At 42.4% G+C, this 27,553-nt stretch overlaps 1 protein-coding gene across 3 annotated transcripts in view; it reads left to right on the top strand.

Moving 5' to 3' along the window:
* The window catches only part of WWP2 (WW domain containing E3 ubiquitin protein ligase 2), a 144,124-nt gene that overhangs the window by 77,184 nt on the left and 39,387 nt on the right, over positions 1-27,553 (top strand). For all 3 annotated transcript variants that reach the window (XM_019935591.3, XM_019935592.3, XM_073796860.1), the window contains exons 7-8: positions 5,543-5,664; positions 17,644-17,854. In XM_019935591.3, coding sequence (XP_019791150.1) covers positions 5,543-5,664; positions 17,644-17,854 — 333 coding nt within the window. The remainder of the gene's footprint in view (positions 1-5,542; positions 5,665-17,643; positions 17,855-27,553) is intronic.

The following is a 27,553-nucleotide window of genomic DNA, read 5'->3' as shown; positions in this document are numbered from 1 at the left end:
GTTCAGTAGTTGCGGCGCATGGGCTCTCTAGTTGTGGCGCACAGGCTTAGTTGCCCCACGGCACGTGGGATCTTAGTTCCCCGACCAGGGATCGAACCCTTGTCCCCTGCATTGTCTGTCTTCTTCCACTTAGCATAATGCATTTGTGATCCATCTATGTTGTTGCATCATCAGTAGTTCAATCCCTTTATTTACTGAGTAGTATTTCACTGTGTGGATGTACCACAGTCTGTCTGTTCATTCACCAGTTTGGGTTGTTTATGTTTTTGGAAATTATGAATAAAGTCACTATAATTTGCCTACAGGTTTCACGTAAACGTTTTCATTTCTCTTGCGTAAATACCTAGGCATAGGATTGTTGGTTCGTATGCTAAGTGCATGTCTAACTTTATAAGAGACTGCCAAACTCTTTTCCAAAGCGATGGTGCCACGTTGTGTTCCCTCCAGCAGTGTTTGAGAGTCCCAGGTGCTTTGTGTTCTCACCACTACTGTTACTGGCAGGTTTTTTTGTTTTGTTTTTGTTTGTGTGTGTGTGATTTTTTAGGTTTGTTTTGTTTTGTTTTTACTTTGTCCATTCTAACAGTTGTGTGATGGTACCTCATTGTCGTTTTAATTTGTATTTCCCTAATGACTAGTGATGTTGAGCATCTTTCATGTGCTAATTTGCTGTTTGTAGATCTTCTCTTTTAAAATCTTTTGATTATTTTTATTGGTTTATTCTTTTTATTATTGAGTTTTGAGAGTTTTTTTTTTCTAGAAATAAATCCTTTATCAGATAGGTATCTGGCAAATGATTTTTCCCAGTCTAGGGACTGTCTTTTCATTTTCTTGATAGTGTCTTTGGAAGAGCAGGAGTTTTAAATTTTGATGAAGCCACCGACTACTTTTTAAATCCATTTCCTCATAAAGGATGTGGTAGATTTATCAATCCCAAATTCTGAGTGACCACCAAATTTAGAATTTCATTTTTTAATTTAGCAAAACTTTTTGTTTTCGTGTCTGTGAGCCATCACTTTTTTTGACTCTTCATTTTGTTTTCATTTGCATTACTGATGCTAGGGCTGGCTTTTTTATTTAAACAAAGTTTTGTTTTGTTTAATTACCCCACATAAACTATTACATATGTGATGAGCAACAAAGCTGCACTGGGTGACAATGCCAAGTTATCAGGCAGGCTCACTCACTAGACAAGTGGCTCTCTCACACACTGGCATTGTAGGGTGTGATGCAAATTTGTTTCTGAGCAGAAGTACAAATTACCGCATTTCCACTAAGATGTAAGCTCCTTGAGATCAGCGACTCTTTCTGTTTTGTTGCTAGCCCTAGAACAGGACCTAGTGCTCAGAAGATAATGATTGAATGCAATTCTCTGGCCTTCATGCAGAGCAATGCAGGGTGTCCCACAACATTGGAGGCTGTGGCTCTCAGGGTCAGCTGAGGACTGAGGCCAGTGCTACGAATGTCAAAGCTTGAATGGCAAGGGACAGCCAAGAGCCCTCTCCTGGGGACCTCACCTGCCTCAGTTCTCTTTCTGCAGAGTGGAGAGAGAATCCCAGGGCCCTGACCTTGACTGGCATTCCTTAGGGGGGTCTTAGTTTCTGATCTGAGGGAGGAACTTAGGTAACTTCACACCAGTATTTTGAGAGGCACGTGGGGTAGTGAGAGCTGAATCTCTGTAACTAGATGACTTAAAACCATTCATGGAATTTTGCCGTTCTGCCTTCTTCTGACTGCCCCAGGGGCTGCATAGCTCCTCCCTCCCACCCCCAAGGTGGTGGAGGGATCAGGCCAAGGTTGAAGTCATTGGCAGAGCCGAAGCCAGGCTGCCTGTGGTGGGGCCCAGCTCATCTCCACCCCATCGCCCCGCTTGTGTCCTGGTACTATTTTGGCTTATGGTGTGTGGTTTCAGCTTTTGGGCCAGCTTTTAATCACAACACAGTCCCATCTTTTAAGGGTTGAGTGACCTCCCAGAGAGGAAACTGCTGAAGAGAAGATTGTCCTCAAACTTTGAGGCCTTCTCTTCCTTCTAAGAGTCTTATTTTAAAGGTAATTCAAGAGGGAAACAGTGGAAGCTCCAGATTTAGGGCAAGAGAAGAATCTGGGGGAAGGGTGTTTGTGTGTGTGTGTGTGTGTGTGTGTGTGTGTGTGTATGGGGTGGGTGGGTAGCTGGGTGGCCGTGGGCCACGGGCAGGGAGGTGGCAATTCACACAAAGTGGTCCCAGCTGCCCCTGGCTTACAGGCTAATCCCGGCTCTGCACCAGCCTGTCATTCAGAGTGTGCTGCTGTCATTAGTGGTTGAACATTTCTGAAAGTATTCTCTCTCAACTCTGACCACACGCCCCTTTGGGGAAGGGAGGGAGGGGCTAGGAGAGTAATGGGACCCACCCTGTTGTCACGCCCAGCTGCTCTGCAGAGGGACAAGGAGCCCAGGACCTAGAAGGAATCACGGGCCTGTCAGAGTCTGTGCGTGTGACACAACGAGTGTCGCATTTTCTATGCTGCCCCCCGACCCCCTGCCTTGTGGCCTGCTGCGCCCAGAGGGGTGAGCCCTCTGCTGTGGGCTGTGAGTACAAAATCACAGAGGCTTTTTTTCTTTTGTCCTTTTTTTTTTTAAATTAATTAATTTATTTTTGGCTGCACTGGGTCTTTGTTGCTGCGTGCGGGCTTTCTCTAGTTGCAGCGAGCGGGGCCTACTCTTTGCTGCGGTGCACAGGCTTCTCATTGCAGTGGCTTCTCTTGTTGCGGAGCATGGGCTCTAGGCACGCGGGCTTCAGTAGTTGTGTCGTGCGGGCTCAGTATTTGTGGCTCGTGGGCTGTAGAGCGCAGGTTCAGTAGCTGTGGCGCATGGGCTTAGTTGCTCCGCGGCATGTGGGATTTTCCTGGACCAAGGCTTGAACCTGTGTTCCCTGCCTTGGCAGGCGGATTCTTAACCACTGCGCCACCAGGGAAGCCCTTCTTTTTTCCTTTTAAGGGGATTCTTGTCTGAAATAAACCTTCTATTAACCAATTTGATCTCTCTCAAGCTCTCTGCCCTCAACACATATACGCACATTCACCAGTGGCTAACGACCATCTTTCCCTTTGGAACAGTCTGCACTCATTCTGCTTTCGAAGAGGACTTATGGTGAAATGCTCAATATTAATATTCCTTCCCATGGAGTGGGGACTCTGAGATATTTTTCTTGACTGAGGTGTGATTGACAGCTTTGATTTATGAAATTAGCTCAGGGAAAAATAAGACGGAAAAAGAGAGTCCAAATTAAATCTTTATTTCCACAGCTCAGTCGTACTCTCTCTATCCATTTTTAAGTGCCATGCAGCCTTAGGTACAAAGGGCTCCAGGGTTTGCTAGGTTTCTTTTTCTTCTTCTTTTTTTTTCTTTTTTGTAGTTTTGGCCCCAAGAAAAAACTTTATTTTTTCTTTTTAAATAATTGTGTTTCTTCCTTGCTCAAAAGTAGACATGCTTAATGAAGAAAATCAGAAAAACCCAGAAAAGCACAAAGGAAACACTAAAGGCATCCATATTCCCAACGTCCAAAGATAATCACTGTTAGCATTTTGGTTTATACTCATCGTGTTGGAGAAGGTAGTCAGTGGAGGCACTTCTTATTCCTCCAGGAATCTCTGAGTTTGTTGCGCTGTAAGTTTGTCCCAACATACGGGACCAGAATGTCTCACCAGCAGAGATGTTCTGGTGGGTATGGAGCCTCCCAGTGGGGGGAGCTTTCTTTCTTCCTTCCTTTCTTCCTTCCTTCCTTTCTTCCTTTCTTTTTTTCTTTCTTTCTTTCTTTCTTATTGTTGCTGTTTATTTTTTAAAAAATTTTATTGGGGTATAGTTGATTTAGAAAGTTGTGTTGGTTTCAGGTGTACAGCAAAGTGAATCTGTTATACATATATGCACTCTTTTTTTTTTTTTTAAAGATTTTTGATGTGGACCATTTTAAAAGTCTTTATTGAATTTCTTACAATATTGTTTCTGTTTTATGTTTTGGTTTTTTGGTCCCGAGGCGTGTGGGATCTTAGCTCCCTGACCAGGGATCGAACCTGCACCCCCTGCATTGGAAGGTGAAGTCTTAACCACTGGACCACGACGGAAGTCCCTATCCACTCTTTTTTAGATTCTTTTCCCATATAGGCCATTACAGGATATTGAGTTGAGTTCCCTGTGCTATTATACAGTAGGTCCTTATTAGTTATCTATTTTATATATAGTAGTGTGTATGTGTCAATCCCAGTCTTCCAATTTATCCCTTCCCCTGCTTATCCCCTGGTAACTATAAGTTTATTTTCTACATTTGTGACTATTTCTGGGAACTTTCTATTAGAGGTCTTCGTCTCGCCATTGACCAAATGACCAATGAATAACCTGGAAGGGATTCAGCTTAAGTCCAGGCTTCCCACCCCCAGCCTCCAACCAGAGAGCGTGGGCTCTTGACCTTAGAGCACCTGGATTCGAATCTTTGCTCCATTGCTCACTTTCTCAGTGTCTGTTTTCACCTGTAAAATGAGCATAATAATAGTAAGCCACCTCTAGGGTTGCCAGGTTAAATGAGATAATATATGCAAAGTGCACAGCACACCACAGGTACCTGGAACATAATATTCCAGCTCAATGAATATTAAATTCTTCCATAGTCATTGTTTTCACGTTTATTGTTGGTGGTATTGTCACTGCCCCGAGTCCCGTGGTTGTAAATTGTTCTCTGGATCTCTGTTTCTCTGCCTGGAGAGGGGTGGTCTTTTCTTCACTGGGTAGTACTTAAATCATCTCACTGTTGAAAAGTAGTATATAATGAGTAGGAAGTAGAATAACCTCCTTTGACAAAACTGAGAAAGGCAGGGAAGCTTAGACATTTCCATCAAGTGAACAAAATCAAGCTACCACAGGACCGTGAGAACATGTACTGTCTGTTGCCTTGTGTCCTCTGAAGATGTTAGATCGAGCCTCTGCCGCTGTATTCCACCATTTTCCTTGCGGTACAGATCCCTCTCTGCATTTGTTCCTCATTTACTTGCATGGATGTTGAATCACCTTTCCTAGATAAAACATGTCAACATACACATTGGTTGCAGTTGTCTAATGCCCCTTGACTTTTATTCCCAAGGCAAGCATGTTTCTAGCCATAGAGAATATGGATTTGGGTAAGTTTTGGGCTCTTTTTTGGCCAATGGGAGAAACATGTCATCTGTAGCCTGTTCAGTGATTCTTGTTTATTTCTTACATTCAAGCCCAATAAAAATAATGTGATGGTCACGGGATATTTTGCCAGTTATTTCAGATGTGGGGGAAATTCTTTCTGGATTTGTTTACTTCAAATGGAAAAGTTTACCGAAAGTTGCCTTCTGTGCTTTTACCAAGAAGGAAGCTTACATGGGTCTCTCCATTCAGGGCCAGCTTCTGTCGAGTCAAAGACCAGAAGGACTATTACGGGGCTTATTTCCCATAAATAGCAAGAGAGGGAATACAGTGAGTTAGGTGGGGCACACCTCTGTCTTTTTCACAGTGACTTATATCTGTCTGCTTTATATTTTGAACCCCCAGGACACACAGACATTCAGGTGGTTCAGCCAGAACAGCAACTGGTGAGCAGAGCCCCGGTACTAGCAGCCAGCAGCATCAGCCCCTCAAGAACCCAAGCCACAGTGGCTTGGCCAATGGCACAGGTGAGTGACAGCGCAGAGCACCAGCCCAGACTAAAGCATGGCCTCTAACTTGTTCTCACATGGAGTCGGGACCCTGCCTGCTGTGTCAGGATGCAGGGTGGGCGAGAGAAGACTCCCACACTAAGATGGAATTTGAATCCGTCAGTCTTTCCATGACCCGTCTTCTTTTCTCTCTGGCATAGTGTGTACAGCCAAGGTTATTCTCCACATGACTGTGCTCGTCTGAAATCTTCCTTTGTACAGAAATGAAAAGTATTGATATTTAAATTCATTTCTTATCAACATTGGATTTCTTTGCGAGGGGGGGCGATATCTTACTTACACATGACACGTTTTTTCATTTCCTTAATTTAAGGGACTAATCAGACTAGGGAGAAAGAAGACTAAGTATTGTTGTGAAGAGCTGACTTAGAGAAGATGGCAGCACTGTTGAGCAGGTTGGGATGCTGGACCAGGAGCAAAGCCCAGCTGCCACTGGGGGGCCTCCTGTGGCTGTTCCACTGAGAGTATTTGGTCCATTTGAGAGCAGATAGCGCTTCCACATCCACATGGAACGTCTCTGCACTTGATCCTGCTTCCCCACAAGTGGGAAGAGAAGGACCTATTTCAGAACAAATCCATTTTTGTCGTATTTTCCTTCTGTCTCATCCAGACAGTGTTGAATTAAAAAGGGGAAGGGACCAAAAAAAAGGTTTTTTTCCTAAACATCTTGAAGATTGTCATATCTTTTGTGACTGCTGGTCATTTGGTAATTCGTCTTAATTTGGGGCAGTTGGGAAGGGACACGGGCGTTTGCTTTGGTAAGCTGGAGGTGGGGGAAATGCAGGTGTTTAAATCAGTAAGAGACACTGAAATAATTTTGTAGATGCTCGTGATAACAGAGGTGTGGCAGGAAGGACGGGAAGTTCAGAGCAGCACAGCTTCTTCACATAAGCGTTACCATGGTACTGTTCCTGCCCTTTGTGTGACAAACTTATTGAGCAGGAGAAGTCGATTGGGGTTACTTTCTAATGACTTTTAGTTCTCTTGCAGCACTGCATGAGGGCTGCAGAGCCCCTTTGATAGCTCAGGGTGCTTGGCTATACTGTCGTCTGCGGCAGACTGCAGGGTGGAGTGGCCTGTGTCCCGCAAGGCTCACTGTGTGTGCAGTGGCCTGACTTTCTCCCTGGAGTTTGGGACCCGCCTGCAGGAATTGAGTTAGCGAGCTCGCCCCGAGGCTTGAGGACGAGGGTGAGCTGGAGGTGAGGGGCATAAGCGGTAGCTGTCTCAGCCTGCCTGGCGCTCCTTTGCCAACCATCGTGTGCAAGTGCTGGAACTGCCAGTTACAGAAGCCGGGGGTGGCCTGGCTTCCCGTTTGTGTGGTGGGGACAGCGAGGTGGGGGCTGTGGACTGCGTTACAGAATACTGTATGCAGCTCCGCGAGCACCAGTAAACATGTTTCTCTTAAGCAAATAAGTCACTTGTGGGAATTCCCTGGTGGTCCAGTGGTTAGGACTTGGCTCTTTCACTGCCAGGGCCCAGGTTAAACCCCTGGTCCGGGAACTAAGATCCCACAAGCCATGTGGCGTGATGAAATAAAAAAGCCACTCATAGATGAGGGCCGGTGTTCACAAACGGGCAAGGGGAACTGGCTTTGGAACCAGTTGTTTCCTGGATGCCACAGGTGTGATACCAGCCTCTTTGTTCCTCCAGGGGCCTGCATCGTTGTGATGCTGGTCTCCCCCAGCCATCTCTGCTTGTCTTACAAAAACTATGGGTAGGACTTCCCGGATTGTCCTGTGGTTGGGACTGCATGCCTCCAATGCAGGGGGCGCAGCTTCGATCCCGGGTTGGGGAACTAGGATCCCACATGCCGCGTGGCGCAGCCAAACCCCCCCCAAAAAACAACCCCCTCCCCCGCAAAAAAAAACCCAAAAAACACCTATGGGTAAATTGCCTTTCTGTGGTGATGGTCTTTGAGTAACTCTCATTGGACATTTAAACAGGTCTGTGTTTCCCCTACTCTTATTTTTAGGTACCTTTGTGTATTGTCCTTATCTCCAGGAACATGTATTTCAGCAGATGAGGCACGTGCCAGCCACGTCTTCCGAAAGCCAAATATCTGTAACCCCAAACTGCCTTGGAGATGTCTTATGGTGCTGTGTCTGAATGCCCAAACTGTTCCCAAACATGTCTGTGAAGGACAGTCATTGAATGTTAGGGATTTCTGCCTGTTAAAATACAGGGCTTGGCCCCTATCTTGTTTCCTTTCTGCTCTGATGACGGTTCACATTTGGCTCACAGCCAGCCTGGACTTTGTAGGCTTTTTAATGTCTATCCAAGGGGTACAGAAAGATCTCACCTTTCCTTGGGGAGCAGACAGAAGCGCCCCTCTTTGGTAGCGTAAAACTAGAAGGGGGTTGAGGCGCTGATTGAGGACATCTCCATCCCTGTATGGACATACAGGTATATGGACATCTCCATATACTGCTGTTCGAACTGCTAGGACCAGTTCCAAAATGGTGGTGGTAGAGAGCCGTGCTTCCAGGAAACGTTTCCAGAGACATACAAGATTTATTTAGCAAGGCTTTTTGGCTGTGCTCTGCAGCTATGCATGAAAAAGACATTTGGGGCAAAGACGGAGCTGACTTCCAGGTGTTTTTTTCACATCACAACTGTAAAGTATCCGTTTTTATAAAAAGAAGGTGAATGGCGGTCTGTCTGTATAAATATTATATCTCTGAGTTTTAGAAGTGGTGGAATCAAGGGCTAGGCTAATGGTATAGCACTTTATTGGGACTTGTGTGCAATGATTTACTTTCTAATTTTTTCTTGAAAACTTTACCCGCCTCCCCCCCCCCGCAAAAAAAAAAATTACATCTCTCACTCATTCCTCCCTTAAATGTGATTTCCATGCATGTAAGGTGGGGAGTCACACTGACTGCAGTCAGATTCTGCCCCCGGTGTATAGCACGTGTGTAAGACCCAGGGACTAGTTGGGCCTTAGTTTTCTCATTAATAAAATTAGGACAAGATTATATATCTCATAGCGTTGTTATAAGGAATAAATTATATAAAACATGTAGCATGTCTAGCACAGTGCCTGGGACATAGTAAGCTCTCAGTTAGCTTTTGTCTTTAAGAATAATTTCATATGGTTATAATTATGCAGCGTGAATAGGTATTCTTCTTTCCATTTCATTATTTTTGTTACACGTGTTCATGTATCAGTGGTCTTCTTGTTTACCTTTTTTTAGTGGCCTCATACTATTTCATAGTTAATATGCCATAACTCATATAACCATTTTGCAGTGCTTGTGTATTTCCCTTTTGTAAAACAAAATCCTGATGTAAACATTCTTTGCATACAACTTTGTTTCTTCCAGAATGGAGTTCTCGAGTCAAAGGATGCAAATTTTTAAAATCTAAAGTGTGTTACCAGAGTGCCTTCCAAAAGGTTTGAAATAATCATACATCCCAAGGCACTGTAAAATTTTCCTCATGGCATATGAGGTTTATTTTTCCCTTGACCTTGTAAATACTGGTTTGTCATTTTGCTAACAGGTATTGGGTGCCACCTCATCGTTTAACCTCATTGCATTTCTACAATTATCAGTTGCTTTTCTCTTAAGCGACTTTTTTCATGGTGTTCAGTTATTTGTCTCATGGAGTTATAGATATTTATTTTAGAGATTTATATAGTCTAAGTACAGGTTTTTAATAAAATTGTGGCAAAATGCGCATAACATAAAATTTACCATATAAACCATTTTTAAGTGTATGATTCAGTAGCATTGGGCACATTCACAGTGTTGTGCAACTTTACCACTATCCATTTCCAGAACCTTTTCATCATCCCAAACTGAAACTCTGTACCTTTTACACAAAAATATTCTCCCTTCCTCCTACCCCCCAGCCCCAGCCCCTGGTAACCTTCGTTCTGCTTTATGTCTGTATGAATTTGCTTATTCTAGGTACCTTTTGTCCCTGGCTTATTTCACTTAGCATAATGTTTTCAAGATTCATCCATGTTGTAGCATGGGTCAGGGTTTCATTCCTTTTTCAGGCTGAATAATATTCTGTTGTATGTTTTTACCATGTTTAATTTATCCATTCATCTGTTGATAGACATTTGGGTTGTGTCCACTCCTTGGCTATTGTGAATGCTGCTGTGAACATGGGTGTCCAAGTATCTGTTTGAGTGTGTTCTTTCAATTCTTTTGGCTGTATACCTTGGAGTAGAGTTGATGGGTCATAGGGTAATTCTATGTTTAGCGTTTGAGGAACCCTCGAACTGTTTTCCAGAACAGCTGTACTGTCTTTTCCCACCAGCAGTGAATGAGCATTCCAATTTTTTAATATCCTTGCCAACACTTGTTTTTTTCTGGTTTTTTTGTTTTGTTTTGTTTTGTTTTTCCCATACTAGCCGTCCTAATGGGTGTGAAGTATCTAGGTACAAGTTATATCTGTTATTTGTATGATTATAAGTTTTCCCCCTATATCATTGTTTCGCCTTTTGTCTCATTTTCTATGGTTTTTGTAGCAAAGGAGTTAAAAACTTAAAAAAAATTGTGCCTGAGCATTTTTTTAATATTTATAATTTTAACTTTTGCTTCAGTAGTGAAAAGATTCTCTTGTCTCTAGATGGAATAAATATGTTTTGTTTTACTTTTTTTTCATGTTAAAAATATCCCACTGGAAATTATACTGGTTTATCTGTATCTATACATTCATAAATATAATGAAAGTTGGGTTTCAATTAATTTTTCTCTATAGCAGGGTCCTGTTATCCTGTAAACATTAATTACTTTTTTTCTTTCTGTGGTTTTACTCAGTGTTTATCACTTACTGTATTCTTATATGCAGTGAGTATTCATTTCTGGACTCTTTACTTATCCCATTTATTTCTGGTTTTGAGCCAGTCTTGCGTGATTTTGATTATAGACATGTTATAGGATGTTTTTCTAATGTCTGGAAGGGTTAGTCCTACCTTATTGCTTTTTCTCCGTGATATTTTTTGATAGTTTATACATTTTCAAAACAAATTTCAGACTTTGAATGCTTAGAAGCATGGTGGAATGTAAGTGGAAACTGTATGAATCTACATATTGAGCAAGGAAAGATTGAACTTTCCCATCAGGTGACATGGTATGGCTTTATCCATTTTTAAGTTTTTCTTCTTTTTTCCATCTAATTTAATTGCTTTTAAAAATATAATCCTCACCCACCCTGTGTCATACTAATTATGAAATATTTTTCTAGTTTTGGTCTGCTCCCTCGAAGAGCTGAGTTGATCGATTGCATTGGAAGGCATTGCTTGGGTTTCACGGGTGAGAGATACCGACTGCTTTACCGTGTATCATAAGTTACGAGCTGATCTTCAGTTTAAAAAGCTTCCATTGTCGGCAGTCGCCTTCTCCATGCCCGAGTGAGGGGCCTGAAAAGACCTGTGTGTCCAGTGAGAGTCTGTGCTACACCACACACACACCTAAAGATCTTGGAACACACAGTGAGCTGGCAGCCTGTCTAGGATTAAGAAAAAGAATTTCCAATTCCTGATCTCTTTTTGCTAACTGTGACTAGAGTATGTCTTAGTCCTGAATGAATATCTGATTCAGAAAGTTAGAATGTTTAACCAACATCACAGAGGGAACCTTGTGAAATACCCACAGTTGCAGAAATCAGCCATTTTACCACCTTATCCCATTTACCCTCTCATCTTGGTACCCAGCTTTTCTTTCCCACACAGGAAAGCCATCTAAGCCATCTTCATTTCTCCTCCTCCCACCTCCTTCCATTGTTTTTGTTTAATAGTCTTCTGGTTTTGAGTGCTGGTTCTGCTACTTGCTTGGCACCTCTCTGAGTGGTACCTCTGGGAACCTCAGTTTTACCTTCAGTAAAATGGGAATAATACTACCTTCCTCATGGGGTTATTAGGAGGATAAGTGAGCTAATGAGAATGAACTTGTGAAAAGCAGCACGGGATCCTGGATTGGATCTTGGAATAGTAAAAGGACATTAGTGGAAAACCTGGTGAAATCCAAATAAATTCTAGAATTTAATTAATAGTAATATACTAATGTTATGTTTTTAGTTTTGACAAATGTGCCCTAGTTCAGCAAGGTAGTATCTTTGTACTATCTTTGTAACTTTTCTATAAATTTAAAACTATTCCAAAATTTAAAAAATTTAAAAAGAACCTGCTTTGCAAGTGATAGTGTTACCCAAATGTGAGGTGGTTTTATTTCATATATCTTTTGCTAGATTATTAGGCCTATTAAACAAGTATTTATTCAATCAATATTTATTGAATGCCATTTTGCTAAGTGCTATGACAGTGTGAAGAAGTATGAAATAAGGCCTCTGCCCTATAGTCTGTTTCAGGGAAAGAAGCTGAAAAACCCCAGTCAGCCAAGTACCAACACAGCAGTTGTCACAGGGGCTGCGAGGTTGAGTAGCCAAGGCCACAGGTGCTGTAGGCTCTGCAAAGGGATCCGTCTGGGCTGAAGTGGTGGGGAGAGCCTCTAGGGAAGGAGGGCTGAAGTGAGCAAAGGGGTGGAGACAAGAATGTAGTAGGTAGAGAATGGAAGTAGCAAAAAATGAAGGAAAACAAATTTGCCCTCATTCTCAAGAAGGATGCTGTGTTTTGGGGGAGATAAGTTGTGTACATCAAATAATTATGATTAATAGAGAACACTGGCTATACTGAATAGAGCTTAAATGTAAAATACAGCAATTTTCTAAGGCATGATGAAATTGTAACTCTTCGTCTTTGTCAATCCAGTTTTTCTCTCTACTTGAAGTCATGGCTCAAGTGTGGCGCTCTGTCACTTATTTTACCAGGGTGGCCATGACGCAGTAACTGAATTATCTGAACTTTGGTTTCTTCTGACTGTAAGCTGTGATGGTTTGGATTTACTTCTGAGGTTTCAAGCCCTTATGTTCTAAGAACATGTGTGTATATACAGGCATACCTTTGTTTTATCTCTTTTTGCTTTATTGTGCTTCACAGATATTACATTTTTTCTTCTTCTTCTTCTTCTTTTTTTTTTTTTTTACAAATTGGAGGTTTGTGGCAACGCTGCATCAAGCAAATCTGCCGGCACCATTTTTCCAATAGCATTTGCTCACTTCGTGTCTCTGTGTCATATTTTGGTAACTCTTGCAATGTTTCTTTTTTTTTTTGGCCATGCCGTGTGGCTTGTGGGACCTTAGTTCCCTGACCAGGGATTGAACCTGGGCCCTCGGCAGTGAAAGTGCGGACTCCTTACCACCGGACCACCAGAGAATTCCCCAGTTCTTGCAATATCTCAAACCCTCCACCAGCAAAAAGATTACAACTCACTCAGATGATGGTTAGCATTTTAGCAATAAAGTATACACTGTATTTTAAGATATCATGCTATTATTGTACACTTAATAGACTGCAATATAGCGTAAACAAAACTTACACGCACCAGAAAACCGAAAAACTTGCTTTATTGCGATATTTGCTTTATTGTGGTGGTCTGGAACCAAACCTGCAATATCTCTGAGGTATGCCCGTACGCACACACATACAGAGTCTTTGAGAGCAGAGAGTTTAAGCATGGACACATAAAGTTTCAACGCTAGGATATCTGGCTTTCACATTCAGTTTCCAAATCTAAACTCGAGAAACCACAAAGCTCTTAAACAGATGAACTGCTCTGGTGAATCAAAGGCTCTCGGGAAGCTCTGTGGACAGATGCAGTCCTGGTGGGAACCCTTCTAACTAGATTCGCAGCGGCATGACCGGTCAGGTCCAAATAGTATTGACTAGGCGGTCTTTTCCACTGGCATGCTACAGGGCTCTGGTTTTGTTCCTTTCCTGGTTGAAAATTTCATTAAAAATTTTTTAATAGGCAGTACATATATGTTGTCAACACTTTAAAGGTATAAAAGCTTAAACAGTGTAAAGAAAGTCTCCTTCCTATTCTGGTCTTCCAGCTTCCCCTTCCCTCCCCAGAGGCAGTCACTGTTGTGTTTCGTATGATTCTTTCCAAGATATTCTTTGAATATACAAGCATATTCGTTGAACATACACACACAAATGGTAGCACAATATATATGCTGTTCTGCAGTTTTACCACTTATTAATTATCTTAGAATTTTTTCCAAAGAACTTAAAGCCACCTTGAAGATCTTTGGCCCTTCCCTCTTCTGCTAACCCCAGCCAAAGATGGGGACAATTTTAGTTTCAATAAGAACAATAATCACAAAAGATTGAAATGCTTTAAATATATTTAAATCCAAGAACTCATAATGATTTTTAAACAGAGCAAAAGTTCACTGTTTGTTTTTGGAGAACATGAGAGTATTAACTCATTCTTCTGAAAACTGGTAAATGAAAGGAAAGACTCAAGCAATTCTCTTGCCTTTTTTTTACAAACTGAACCTCAAGGTAACCAGATAGTTGATAGGGGAAATTTCTCTTTAGAGGCGTGATAGAATTAGAATATTACTATTTTTCGGTTCTTTCCCAGTTAGTGGATTTAGGCAATAATCATCAATGGCTGCTAACATTGCAAAAGAGAAATGACCAGACATTATGTGCCTCTCCTGATGGGAGTACACACTCCATCTGTGCCACAGACATTGAATATGTACAAAAGTAAAAAGGAATATTACAATGAACCCATCACCCAGCTTTGACTGTTATTGACTCATGGCCATTTTAATTTCACCTGTAGGCCCCCCGACCTCTCTCTGTACCCACCCAAGCTTCCCCCCACCTCCCAATTATTGTATTTAAATTTTTGGTATTGCCCAGCTGCACTCCACAGAGGTTCTAGCAGTTTCTCCTCTTACCAGCAGTATGTGAAAATCCAGTTTTTCTTACATTCTTATCAGTGTGGTTGAATATTTTTCACTCTTGCTAGTGTGATAGGTTAAAAAATGGCATTTCATTATAGCCTTAAATTGCATTTTTTGGTCTCATAATTGAGGTTGAGCATCTTTTCGTATGTTTAGGGGTAATTTGTATTTCCTTAACTGTGAAGTGTCTGCATATTTTTGGTCTTTTTCTTACTGTTTTTTTTTTATTAATTAATTTATTTTTGGCTGCGTTTGGTTTTCACTGCTGTGTGGGCTTTCTCTAGCTGCGGCGAGGTGGGGGCTACTCTTCGTCTCTGTGCGTGGGCTTCTCATTGCGGTGGCTTCTCTTATTGTGGAGCACGGGCTCTAGGCGCGTGGGCTTCAGTAGTTGTGACACGTGGGCTCAGTAGTTGTGGCTGTTGGGCTGTAGAGCACAGGCTCAGTAGTTGTGGCGCACAGGCTCAGTTGCTCCACGGCGTGTGGGATCTTCCTGGACCAGGGCTCGAACCCGTGTCTCCTGCATTGGTAGGTGGGTTCTTAAGCACTGCGCCACCAGGGAAGTCCCTTTCTTACTGTTTTGTAGAGGCTTTTTTTCATATCAAAGAAATTAGCACCTGGTTTGTAATATGAATTGATAATAATCTTTCCCAGTTTGTTGTTTTTCTTTTGATTTTAATTTTGCTTATGGTGGTTTTTTGCCATTTAGATTAAAAAAAAATTAATGTAGTTGAATTCATCAATACTTTATGACTTTTAGATTCTGTCTTTTCCACTTTGAGATTATAAAACTGTTCTCCATTTTCTTTGGTTCCTCTGTGATTTCATTTTTTATGTCAAAATCTCTGATCTCTTTGGAATTTATTTTGATGTAAGGAGTGAGGTAGGAATATGTCTCAGTTTTTGTCCAATACACTACCCACTTGTCACAGTACCATTTACTGAATAGTCTGTCTTTTCTTCAGGAATTTAAGATGTCACCTTTGTCATATACTAAATTCCTTAATTCCAATGTGTATTTAATTCTGTTTCTGAACTATCTTGTTATTTAATCGACATCTGCCTATTCATATATCAGTGCCACATTGTTTTAGTTGTTGTAGCTTTATAATATGGGTTAATTAATACCTTAGAAAACTATCTCCTCTCCTCTCCCCCACCCCATGCACACAAGACTCTTCGTCTCTAGAATGTTTATGGCTATTCTTCTGTGTTTAGTTTTAATTATAAATTTTAGAATGAATTTATTTAGTTCTCATAAATGTCATGATGGTTTTTTCATTGGAATTGAGTAAAATTTATAGATTTGCATAAAAATAATTGACATCTGTTGTGTTTTACTAACTCAGCCGAGACAGACTAGGAATATAAATAAAAATTCTTGCATTTATGTTGAGGAAACATCAGTTGCATAAAATATAGTCATTTATTAAACAACTAATTTAGTCTGTGTGCCAGACAATATTTCATATGCTGAAGAGAAAGCAGATTATTTAAACTAATCGTAGGTAGTTCCTAGGCTCCTTGCTGTTTGTTAAGATCAAGCTTGGCATCATCTCATGTGAAGAAATTTTAGTTTCAGCTGACCACCAGTCTCACGTCAGCCGACAGGCTCATGTGGTTGCTTCTGAGTTATTATAATCCCGGGCTGCATTAGAGGATGCGCAGAGAGGGAGAAGTACAGTGTAGTGAATGAGGGTTCAGGCTCTGGAGGCAGACAGCAGGGGTGTGAATTAGGTGCCCTGTGACCTTGGCAGGTTATTTAACCTCTTCGAGCTTCAGTTTCCTCAACTGTAAAATGGGCTTGTGTATGAGGCTTAAATGAGATAATCCAAAAAGCAATGATGTGTACTTTGGCTGGCATTCTGGTGTTCTATAAATATAACTGGTGTTCTATAAATATAACTAATATCATTTATATTGGAAATCTGACTCTGCTGGTCTGATGGTATCTTGTTTATTATGTTCAGTTCATGATACCATTATTTAGAAATGGGAGGCAATAGAAGAAAATATCTACAAGAGGGCAGCCAGATCATAAGAAGAGAGTAATAACCTAGAGACATTAAAGAAATAGTAGGCCTTTTACTGGAATAGAGAGGGTGAATGAGAAACAGGATGGCCGGATACTTATTTCGTATTGCTTGGGGTGTGGGGACTAAAACCATCTAGTGGAATTCAGCTTAACATAAGAAAAATCTTTCTGGCAGCTACATGTGTTCAACAGTGGAATGGCTCTGTAGCAAGGTGTTTGTCAGAAGAAATGTTCAATCTGGATAGCCATTTGTTAGGGGAACTGCAAAAAGAGTTTCTGAATTAGGAAGATGAGGCTAAACCAAGGGGTTTTCCTACGAAATTCCAGTGTAAATGTACACATATGCAATCACATATGTAGAAAATTCTCTGTTTATGGCTTATCCGTTTTCAAAGAATTTTAATTCTTTGAAACCGCGTTTGATCCCTTTCTGAGTGAGAGGATATTGCAGTGCCTTGGGATCCTTGTGAACATGAGTGATCATCAAAGGAATGGAAAAATGAGGAGACTCAGGAATCAGCTTATTTCACTTCTGTCTCTTTGTCTATTGTTACCTTGGAGACAAGTCCCTTCTCTCACAGCCCCATCTTTTCCGTCTAGGGTGTTAATCCTTGCCCCCCACTTTGAGCACGAGCCTTTAAAAGAACAAGCACATTATTGGAAGTTTTCTACCTCTTAGTGTGTATGGAGCTTTTTGAAGGAAGGTGCTATTTGTGCCCAGCAGACAAGTGACAAAGAAAAGTATACAACCCTATGAACTTGGCTTTGGCCTTGCTCCATGTAGCACTAACATTAGTTAGTGCTGGTACATTAGTGCTGGTACATTATTTTTTCTGCTACTCTTTTATCGCTGTAAACGTAACCATGGCATGTTAGAAAAATTTAGTGAAGTTATATAAAAGACGTAATATTTAATAATCCATTTATTTCAGCTCCATCTCCCACTGTTCTTCCGGCAGGCCCTCACTGACTTGCTGTCCTTTCCAAAGTTATGTTCAGTAAAACTTTTTGCCGTCACCAGGTAACATGTACAGTCACCTTGTAGGTACTGTGTTACCATGTCAAGCGAGAAACCTGGTGAATGTGAACACAACGCTGAGTTGATCTCTAAACTACGGTTCCTGTATTTTCAGTGAATGACGAACCCACTGCAGCCACTGACCCTGAAGCACCCTCCGCTGTTGCTGTGGTGTCCCCGCCTGCTGCGGCATCGAGTGCGGTCCCCAACCCCGCCACCGCGACTATCCCTGCCACGGCCACGCCGGAGGAAGGAGAGGAGCCCAGCACTTCGGGCACCCAGCAGCTCCCAGCGGCTGCCCAAGCCCCTGATGCTCTGCCTGCTGGGTGAGTAGCCTTCTGTCCCACAGCAGCACCTCCCTCCCCACCCCCTGAAATAAAAAACAACTGAGGCTCCTTCACCAGTATAGAAACAACGTGGTTATTTATTACCTGGTGGCTAGTAGTCTCTGGGGAGGCTGCCATGCATAGGAACAAGGGAGGTGTGGGAGAACTGCTCGTTCTGCATAAATCTTGAAAAGGATCTAAACCATCTAGGGCAGAATCAATGGTACCTTATACCATGACTTGAAATGCACAGCTTGACTCAAAGAATGTGGCTTTTATGGAACAAGGAGCTCATTTTGCCCTCCAGCATCACTGGATTTGCCTAGATCCTGCCTAGAAAACAGCTTTTCTCCCTTGCATTTTATCTCAATGGCCCATGGAGGACTTCAGGCTCTGAATATTACTGTATGTTATTCCCATGGCCGGGGCTGACGTTAGCTCGGGCTCCTGGTTTTCTTGGAGCCTCCCTTTAGTTCAGAACTAAATCTGATGCTGAAGGCCTTGAATGACAAGAAGATGGCCCCAGCAGGCCAAAAGCAAGTGGAGATTAAAAGCATGGACCTGGGAATCAAGTAGATCTAGGTTTAACTCCCCACTCAACCCTTTATGACTTTGCCTGCGTGACTTACCATCTCGGTAAGGTGGAGGTAATAATCATGCATATCTATCTCCCCGGGAAGTTAAGGGACTCAGATAAGACAGCCCTCACCCAATGGTGGGTGTTTTACCTGGTGAATGATATTTTTTAAGTGGGTGTGAAGGAAGCATAAAGGAACAGAACAGTTCTGAACTGGGAAACAGAGTCTTCTCTAAGGACTACTGATCACTTTCAGGGCCAGTCCCGTTGTGGTCCCAATGCCCATCCTGTTTATCAGTTGGTACTGAGGAAACCAATGTCCGTATCACCACAGTCACCATGGTCTGGCCAGTGGTGGTGGTGTGGGGCTGATTCACAAAGGAAAAGGGAAGGATGGATGGTCTCTTGCTTGATGTATAACATTCTGTATTGTTCTTAAACCACTTTAGAAAACCCAGTTGTTTAAGCAAAAAATCCTAAATCCGAAGGCATTTGCGATCCCCAGCATTTGGCACACAACTTAACTTATGTTTTTTAATAAAACACAATGAACGCGTGAAAAGTATTGCAAATAGCTTTTAATACCTCAAACCCGGAGAGAGTTGGGGGTATTGAGAGGTGGCTCCAAAAAGTCTTCTGAGAAGTTTTTGATTTTGTGAAAAGATTCATAAGCAATTGCTTGTGTGTAACTCCTCCCTACAGAGGCGTTCTTTTTTTTTTTTTTTTTTTCTCTTTCGTACGTGGTAAGGAATACTTGAAAGACCTTTGTTTGGTTTATAATTTGAAATCTGTATATAATTTGGGGGGAGCAGGGCAGAATCATTTTGGCAGAAAGGAGAGAAAATGGCTGCCCGGGTGCTCCAGGAGCTGTTTGTTTGCTTTGCGCTGAGCAAATGCCTGGAGGGCGGGCTTCACTCCCGGTGTCAGTCACAGGCAATTAGGGCTAATGGCTCAACGCGTCTTTATGTAGGGCGTGTGTGAGGGTTACTGTTCTCCTGGATTGGGCTCTTCCTGTTTCCAGGCAGCTGGAAAACTCCAGGCCTTGAAAACACCCTTTATTCTGCATCTGGCGATTGAGCAGACTGTTCTCCTACCCCCCAACCCCGCCCAACCAGAGGCTGAAACGCTTTTCCTGAGTACAGTTTGAACAGCATCTTCTCCGTGGAGCGTTTAGAATGGGATGAGGCCCCGTGTGTGGGTCTGGGGAGGCCACTCCCCACCTGAACATGTATCATGGTCCAGAGAAGCGTACCGAGACCCAGTTTTCCAGCCCAGACGGACATCCAGGTGCCCACTGGAAGCTCCGGTACTTTGCGGGCTGTCTCAGGGCCTGGAGATTGCCAACGGCACTGCTGAGTGTGTGGCGGTGAGGATGGCAGGCTTTCAGTTCTCGGCTCTGTGACAGCAAGCCAGAAAGGGCGCACTTTCCACTGTGAGCCTTCCAATTCACAGACCTACCGTCCCCGCCCTAGCTTATTTACAAGTTTAGGAGATTCAGACAAGATGAGTTATTCCTCTTTTCTTGGTATCTTTTTTTTTTTTTTAACTTTTCTGAAATTATTTTATTTTATTTTTATTAAAAAAATTTTATTTAATTGGGGTATAGATGCTTTACAGTGTTGTGCTAGTTTCTGCAGTACAGCGAAATGAATCAGCTATATGCATACATATATCCCCTCTTTTTTGGCTTTCCTTCCCATTTAGGTCACCACAGAGCATGGGGTAGAGGTCTCTGTGCTATACAGCAGGTTCTCGTTAGTTACCTATTTTATACATAGTAGTGTGTATATGTCAATCCCAATCTCCCAGTTCACCCCACCCCCGCCTTTCCCCCCTTGGTATCCATATGTTTGTTCTCTACATCTGTGTCTCTATTTCTGCTTTGCAAATAGGTGCATCTGTACCATTTTCTAGATTCCACGTATATGCGTTGATATACGACATTTGTTATTTCTGGTATCTTGCATTCAGGAGTCAGGGGACCACTTTTAACCTTTTTAAATAAAACTCCGAGCATGACATTTCACCACTTAGAATGCTGCAATGGCTTCCTATTGTCTTTAGGGATAAATTCTCAAATCTTAATAAGACCTAAAAAGCCCTGCAGTGTAGGACCTCATCTACCCCTCAGGCCTTCCATGGAAGACATTCTTTGCTTTGCTCTCTAAGCTGTAGCTGTAACTTATTTTAGTTTGACAGATGTACCACCCTTTCTCTGGATTTGGGACCCTCTGCCATGCCGGTTACCCTTTCTGAAACCTTCCTCACAATTTTGTCCATTACTTTCTATCCATCTTCAAGTCTCAGATTAATCAGCACTTCCTCTGGGAATCCTTCCTCTATCCCTGGTAGACAAGGTCAGACCACCCTGTGTACTATAACTTCTCACACGTGTAATTGCATGTTTTGCGTCTCTCTGCCCTGCTGGGCTGTAAATGCCAAGATGGCAAGAAGCCTGGCGCAAAGTCGGCCCCCAAGACATACTTGTAGTGAATTAATGAATCGATTTAAATGCCATCTTTTTTTTTTTTTCTCCACCTGGATGAATGTTTTCTGCTTCTTTGATGCCTCAAATAAAGAGGAACTATGACAGGAATACTGCATTTTCTTCCCAAGAACAAGACCCTAAGGGGTTACTAACTAGGCTAGGTTGTCTGGCTTTGGGTTCAAGTATGAATCTCTCACAGGGTCAGGATGCTCTTCCCTGCTCACTAGGGGTCCTCATGCCCTGGGAGACACTGTGAACCTTGTCTCCCCTTTGCTAAGGCATTTCTGAGCCATGCTAGACTGCTTTTTCATGGCATCCAGCTGACTTTGTCTCTTTCTAACCTTACCTTCTCAATCTCCTTTACAGAGGGATCGGGCACAGTTCATTTGGGGATCCCAAGGGCTTATTTTTCCAGTTGCTGCATTGCCTTTCTAAAACTTGCAGCAGATGAGACTGGACATAAAGATGTCACGTCCGTCTGCGTGTTTTAGTGACCGAAGGCCACCGAAAACTGGGCCACATAAATCCAAATAGAACACCCTTTATCTCTTTCCTCTCTCTCCCTGTCTCCAAACCCTCCTGCTTTCCCTACCTTTTAATTTAATTAGCACGAAAGAAGCTAGTTGGAAGGGCATGGTGTTTTCAGCTGGCAAATGTCCGTTAAAGGAGGGGGTGCCTGCCAGGAAGGCTCGGGAGACATGGTGAGATAGTGGTCCGGGCAGTGGGCAGTGGGGAGGGAGGCCACTTTGATCAGCTGGCCCTGCATCTGGTTTTTATCAGCAGGGAGCCCACTTTGGGGACCAAATGCTCATTAACAGACCGTGTGTACATGGCTTAGATAAACTCCAAGTGCGTCCCAGGCTCTGCAGCTCGCCCAGGCCCTCTCACACAGAGGCACATTATTTCACCCTGGCAGCCCATGCTGTGCTGTGGTTTCTTACATAAGGGAGGCCGTTGTGTTTGGACTCTGCCGACTTACCTCAGCACTGCCACTTCACACCATCCCTCTCCTCTTGCAGTCATTGGCTGCCCTGGCCGTTTCCTGCCTCAGAGTAGAAATAATTGAGGAGGGTGTTTTCTGGATCTGTTTGATTTGCCATCTTCCCCTACCCCCAGGCCCAGTAATGGAGACCCAGAGGTCCTTTCTCCAGGTGGTCCTTGACACACTATCAAGGATGACAACCTGGTAAGAGTTCTTTGATGTTTTCTTTGTAGAGACACTTTAAGAGACGTTGGAATTTGCAGCTTTTCTGCTAAGTTATAAAACAGCTGCTGCCACTGAATTTCATTCCAAACTCAATTTTGGCGCTAGCCAAAGATCCTTACCCAAGGAGTTTTAAAGCAGTGCTTCTGAAACTGTCTGTGAAGAACTAGTCCTTGTTTTTTTTTTTTTTTGCCTTCTGGTTTTGTTTGTTCTGTTTTAATTATTTTTTTTCAATCTCTTATGAACCTTTACTTTTGTCCTCTGTTCTGTTCAGTGAGGCAGATCTACAGATCACATATTTGGATGTTGTGGCAATGTCATATTGGTACAAAAGTTTCTAAACATCTAGAAGCTTCTGTACTTTTCTGGTTGCTGAATAGTAACAGTTTGAGCCATGGACCATACTTCAGTAGCAAAGGATTAAAGGATTATACTGGAGAATCTGTGCCTTTTTGCTAAGTAGTATGGTTTAGTTCTCAACTCTGCAGGGATTATTACATGCTTAGTTAATGGCAGATAGTACATGTTCCTGGCTCCCTCCTCCTCATCTCAGGACGAAAGCCTTGTTTCCAAAGATTGTACTGTTGTTGGGACTGGCCCATGAGAAGTTCTCGCCCTGCTATATGTATGTATTCATATGTAATTAGGAATTTTCTTTCTTTCTTTTTTTTTTTTGCTGTACGCGGGCCTCTCACTGCTGTGGCCTCTCCCGTTGCGGAGCACAGGCTCTGGACGCGCAGGCTCAGCGGCCATGGCTCACGGGCCCAGCCGCTCCGCGACATGTGGGATCTTCCTGTACCAGGGCACGAACCCGTGTTCCCTGCATCAGCAGGCAGACTCTCAACCACTGTGCCACCAGGGAAGCCCAGGAATTTTCATTTTTTGCTACACTTTCTTGAGAGCTCCTCAGGAGTTGGGATTATTGGGTTTTTGTATTCCCAGCACCTAGCATGGTACTTGGCTCCTAGGGAGCTGGAGTGAGAAGTGTTTGTTGAATGACTGGATAAGTGTTTTCATTCTCAATAGCTCTTACAATTTTTTACGGTTTTTTTTGGGGGGGGGGGAACTTAGAAACAAAAATAGAAGAAAGAAGTAGAACAACAGCAATAACAAACACACACCCACCTAGATTTAACCACTGGTGCTTTTCACGCACCTTGTGTATTTTTTTGCCTGATCATTGGTGAGAGTTAGCATATGTTAAATGTTTCCAGAGTGCTGGGGAGTGCTAGGTTTCATACGTGGGTTATTTCGGTCTTCACAGCACTCTGTGTAGTAGCTACTTTCACCCTTATTTTGCAAATGAGGAAACCTTAAGCAGTTTGCCCAAGACCACATACACAGACATGTACACGTCAACACGCATCTACCAAAATTTTTTGACAGTCTTAGGGTATGTGCTTTTAAATTTTATTTTTTAATTGTAAAATATTTTAAACATGCAGATAAGAATAGAAAGTAATATAAGAAATACCTGTGGGCTCCCCTACCGAGCCGTATCAAACTTTAGCATTATGCTGCATTTGCTATAAACCTCCCCCCTGTTTTTTTTCTTTTTTTTTTTTTGTGGTACGCGGGCCTCTCACTGTTGTGGCCTCTCCCGTTGTGGAGCACAGGCTCCGGACGCACAGGCTCAGCGGCCATGGCTCACAGGCCCAGCCGCTCCGCGGCATGTGGGATCTTCCCAGACCGGGGCATGAACCCGTGTCCCCTGCATCGGCAGGTGGACTCTCAACCACTGTGCCACCAGGGAAGCCCCTCCCCCCTGTTTTTAAACCTCTTGATGAAGACTGTCAATAAAGTTGAAAGTCCCTGTGAACCCCTCCCCGGTCCCATTCCCTATATACAGAGATACATGGAACTTGGTACATTCATTTAAACTGCTATATGGTCTTCTGTTGTATGAATAGGTAAAATTTTATTTATGTTATAATTAAAATTTATTTATATTTACTGTGTATATTCTATATCATATAAATGTAAAATATAAAAAATAACATTCTATATTTGTGTTTATTTATACTATAATTACATCTTTGCCTTTATAAACAATGCTACAATGAAGTTTTTTCTGTGTATGCCTTTTTGTGTGCATGTTTGTTTCTTTAGTGCAAGTACTAGAACTAGGGTTTCTTCTTTGTAGGAAGATGAAGGTCTTCAGTTTTAGTAGACACTATCAGATTGCTTTTTTTTTTTTTTTGCGGTACGCGGGTTTCTCACTGTTGTGGCCTCTCCCGTTGCGGAGCACAGGCTCTGGACACACAGGCCCAGTGGCCATGGCCCATGGGCCCAGCCGCTCCGCAGCAAGTGGGATCCTCCCGGACCGGGGCACAGACCCGTGTCCCCCGCATCGGCAGGCGGACTCTCAACCACTGCGCCATCAGGGAAGCCCTCAGATTGCTTTTTGAGTCAGCTCACCAGTTCATGCTCCCATGAGCATGCATAGCATTCCTGCTAAAACTTAGAATTGTCAGATTTTTTTTCATGTTGGCCAGTCTAATGGGTGTGAAAGGGTATCTTTTGCTGGTTTTAATTTGAAAACCTCTTCTTACATGTTATTTTAATTTGGTTCTTGAGTTTCCTTTCTTGTGAATTGTCTATTCATATATTTTTATCCATTTTTCTGTTTGCTATCTGTCTTTTTAATCTGCAGGATTTCTTAATATATGGTGGATACTAATCCCCTCTCAATTATGTGCATTGAAAATATTTTCTCCCAGTCTGTGGCTTGTCTTTTCACTATTTTTTTTTTTGCGGTATGCGGGCCTCTCACTGTTGTGGCCTCTCCCGTTGCAGAGCACAGGCTCCAGACGCGCAGGCTCAGTGGCCATGGCTCACCGGCCCTCACCGGCCCTCACCGGAAGCCCTCTTTTCACTTTTTAATGTTGCTTTTTATTGTACAGGAGTTCAAATTTTTAGATAGCCAAATCTGTTCATCTTTTTCACGTGCCTTTTGTGTCTGTCTGAAATACTTCCTTACTCTGATGTTGTAAAAATTTTACACGCATACGTGATCCCCCTGCCCCCATGTTTTGTAGATTCTGATACGCATGTTATTTCACATTTAACTTCTTTAAAATCAAGATGTGTAGGCTTCCCTGGTGGCGCAGTGGTTGAGAATCTGCCTGCCGATGCAGGGGACACGGGTTCGTGTCCCGGTCCGGGAAGATCCCACATGCCGCAGAGCGGCTAGGCCCGTGAGCCATGGCCGCTGAGCCTGTGCGTCTGGAGCCTGTGCTCCGCAGCGGGAGAGGCCACAACAGTGAAAGGCCCGCGTACGGCAAAAAAAAAAAAAAAAAAAAAAAAAAAAAAAAATTAAGATATGATTTACAAACATTGGAGTGTCATAGTTTAATTGGCAGCATTTTTTTCTTTCTTGGTGGTATGTAAAAACTCTTACAATTGGTGGCATTTTAGATTTAATGAAAAATAGTATATTTTTATAATTTTTAAACAAAATTTTGATTATCTTATGCATGTTATATTTTCACTTATTTTTGTTACCCAATATATTGTAAACATCTGTACAAATCTATATTATCCACAATGATATTTTAAATGATGGAATACCCATTATAGAATGAACATAATTTATTTTACTAATCCTCCACTTTGGAGCATTTAGGTTGTTTCCAGTTTTTCTGTAACATGCTGCAACATACTGTGATGGATGCACTTAAAGCTAAATCTTTTGACACATAATTATTTCCTTAGGATATGTCCTGGAAACAGAGTTGCTGAATTAAAGGGTATTCATGTAGGAAATGTTTTTGACTGAGTTGCCAAATTACCCTTAGGAAAGAGTATACCCATTTTTGCTCCCACTAACTATTTTTTAAAAATATTTATTTATTTGGCTGTGTCAGGTCTTAGTTGCAGCATGTGGGGTCTTTAGTTGTGGTGTGCAGGATCTTTACTTGTGGCATGTGGGATCTAGTTCCCTGACCAGGGATCGAACCTGGGCCCCCTGCATTGGGAGCTTGGAGTCTTAGCCACTGGACCACCAGGGAAGTCCCTCACTATTTTTTAAGAGTGGCTATTTCCCTGCATTGCCAAACTTATCTGCACGGTTTTTAAAATCTGCAATAATGTTAAAAAAATTTTTTTTAATAGACACCGTCTCTAGGAATTGTCTTGCCTGTCTGTGAGAGCATATCTTTTTTTTTTTTTTTTTAATTTTTTTTGCCTGTGTTGGGTCTTAGTTGTGGCACTCAGGATCTTTCATTGCGGGGCACGGTCTCCTCGTTGCAGCGCTCGGGTGTCTCTCTAGTTGTGGCGTGTGTGTTTTCTCTCTCGAGTTGTGGCACGCAGGCTCCAGGGTGCATGGGCTCTGTAGTTTGTGGTATGCAGGCTCTCTCATTGAGGCGTGCAAGCTCAATAGTTGTGGCACACAGGCTTAGTTGCCCTACGGCATGTGGGATCTTAGTTCCCTGACCAGGGATCGTACCCGCGTCCCCTGAATTGAAAGGCAGATTCTTTACCACTGGGCCACCAGGGAAGTCCTGAAAGCAGTTGCCGTCTTCCATTGAAGAGCTATGGGGACTTTTCCAAGGCAAAGAAAATGGGATGGGTGAAGAAGAAAGAGATGAAAAACAGACCTTAATTCAGAGTCCTCAGAAGCTACTACTGTGCCCCCCTGTGATTAAGGGGCATAAAGTGCTGGTTGTTGATAGTTTTAAAAAGGGGGTTAGTGTGCTTGGATTTAAAGGAAAGCTCAGTATTTCAAGAAGGGTTCTTGGGGGAAGGTCTGAGTTTAACACACTTCCTACCCAGTTTACAGAGGACCTACTGAAGCAATGAAAACAGTGAGTAGGAGATGTGTTCCACTGCACACAGATTTTTAACTCATAAAACAGTCTGACAATGTCCCTACAGGGGAAATAAATCTTACCGTTCACCCAGGAAGTGGCCAGAGTTTGGGGAATAGGATTTGGTTCAGAGTTTAAATTTATTATAAGAGCATGAAGTAAGAAAATATGAATTCCCTGTAATATTTGCCTGAGGGGAGTTGAACTTCTACATAGGCAGCTTTAAGAATACCTGAATACTTTCAGTGTATTTTTCTGAAGTTTAGTTTTTGTCCAGGTAACCAGCAAGGCATCTTTTCTTTATTGGTGCATAAGTGTTCTGGCATGACTTTGTTTTCTGATGGAGAGAGTGTATGTTGAATGAGAGTCAGCTTTACTAATGCCCAGTGCTTTTGTTAATAAAATTTATTAACAAATTATAAATAATACAAATTAATAATGTTCTTACTAAGAATTTGTGAGTGTGATGATAGCATCTCTGATACTAACCTGAAATCCTCGGATTATCCAGCTTTAAATTCCTTCCCAATTTAATCTGACTCTTGGTGAAACTGTGATTCTGTCCAAACTTAGGGGAATCTGACCAAGAAGTGTGTTGGTCAGGATGGTTGAATATACACTG

This window comes from Tursiops truncatus, chromosome 19 (genome assembly GCF_011762595.2).
Source record: "Tursiops truncatus isolate mTurTru1 chromosome 19, mTurTru1.mat.Y, whole genome shotgun sequence".
Lineage (NCBI taxonomy): Eukaryota > Metazoa > Chordata > Mammalia > Artiodactyla > Delphinidae > Tursiops > Tursiops truncatus.
This window is presented reverse-complemented; position numbering and strand designations above follow the sequence as displayed.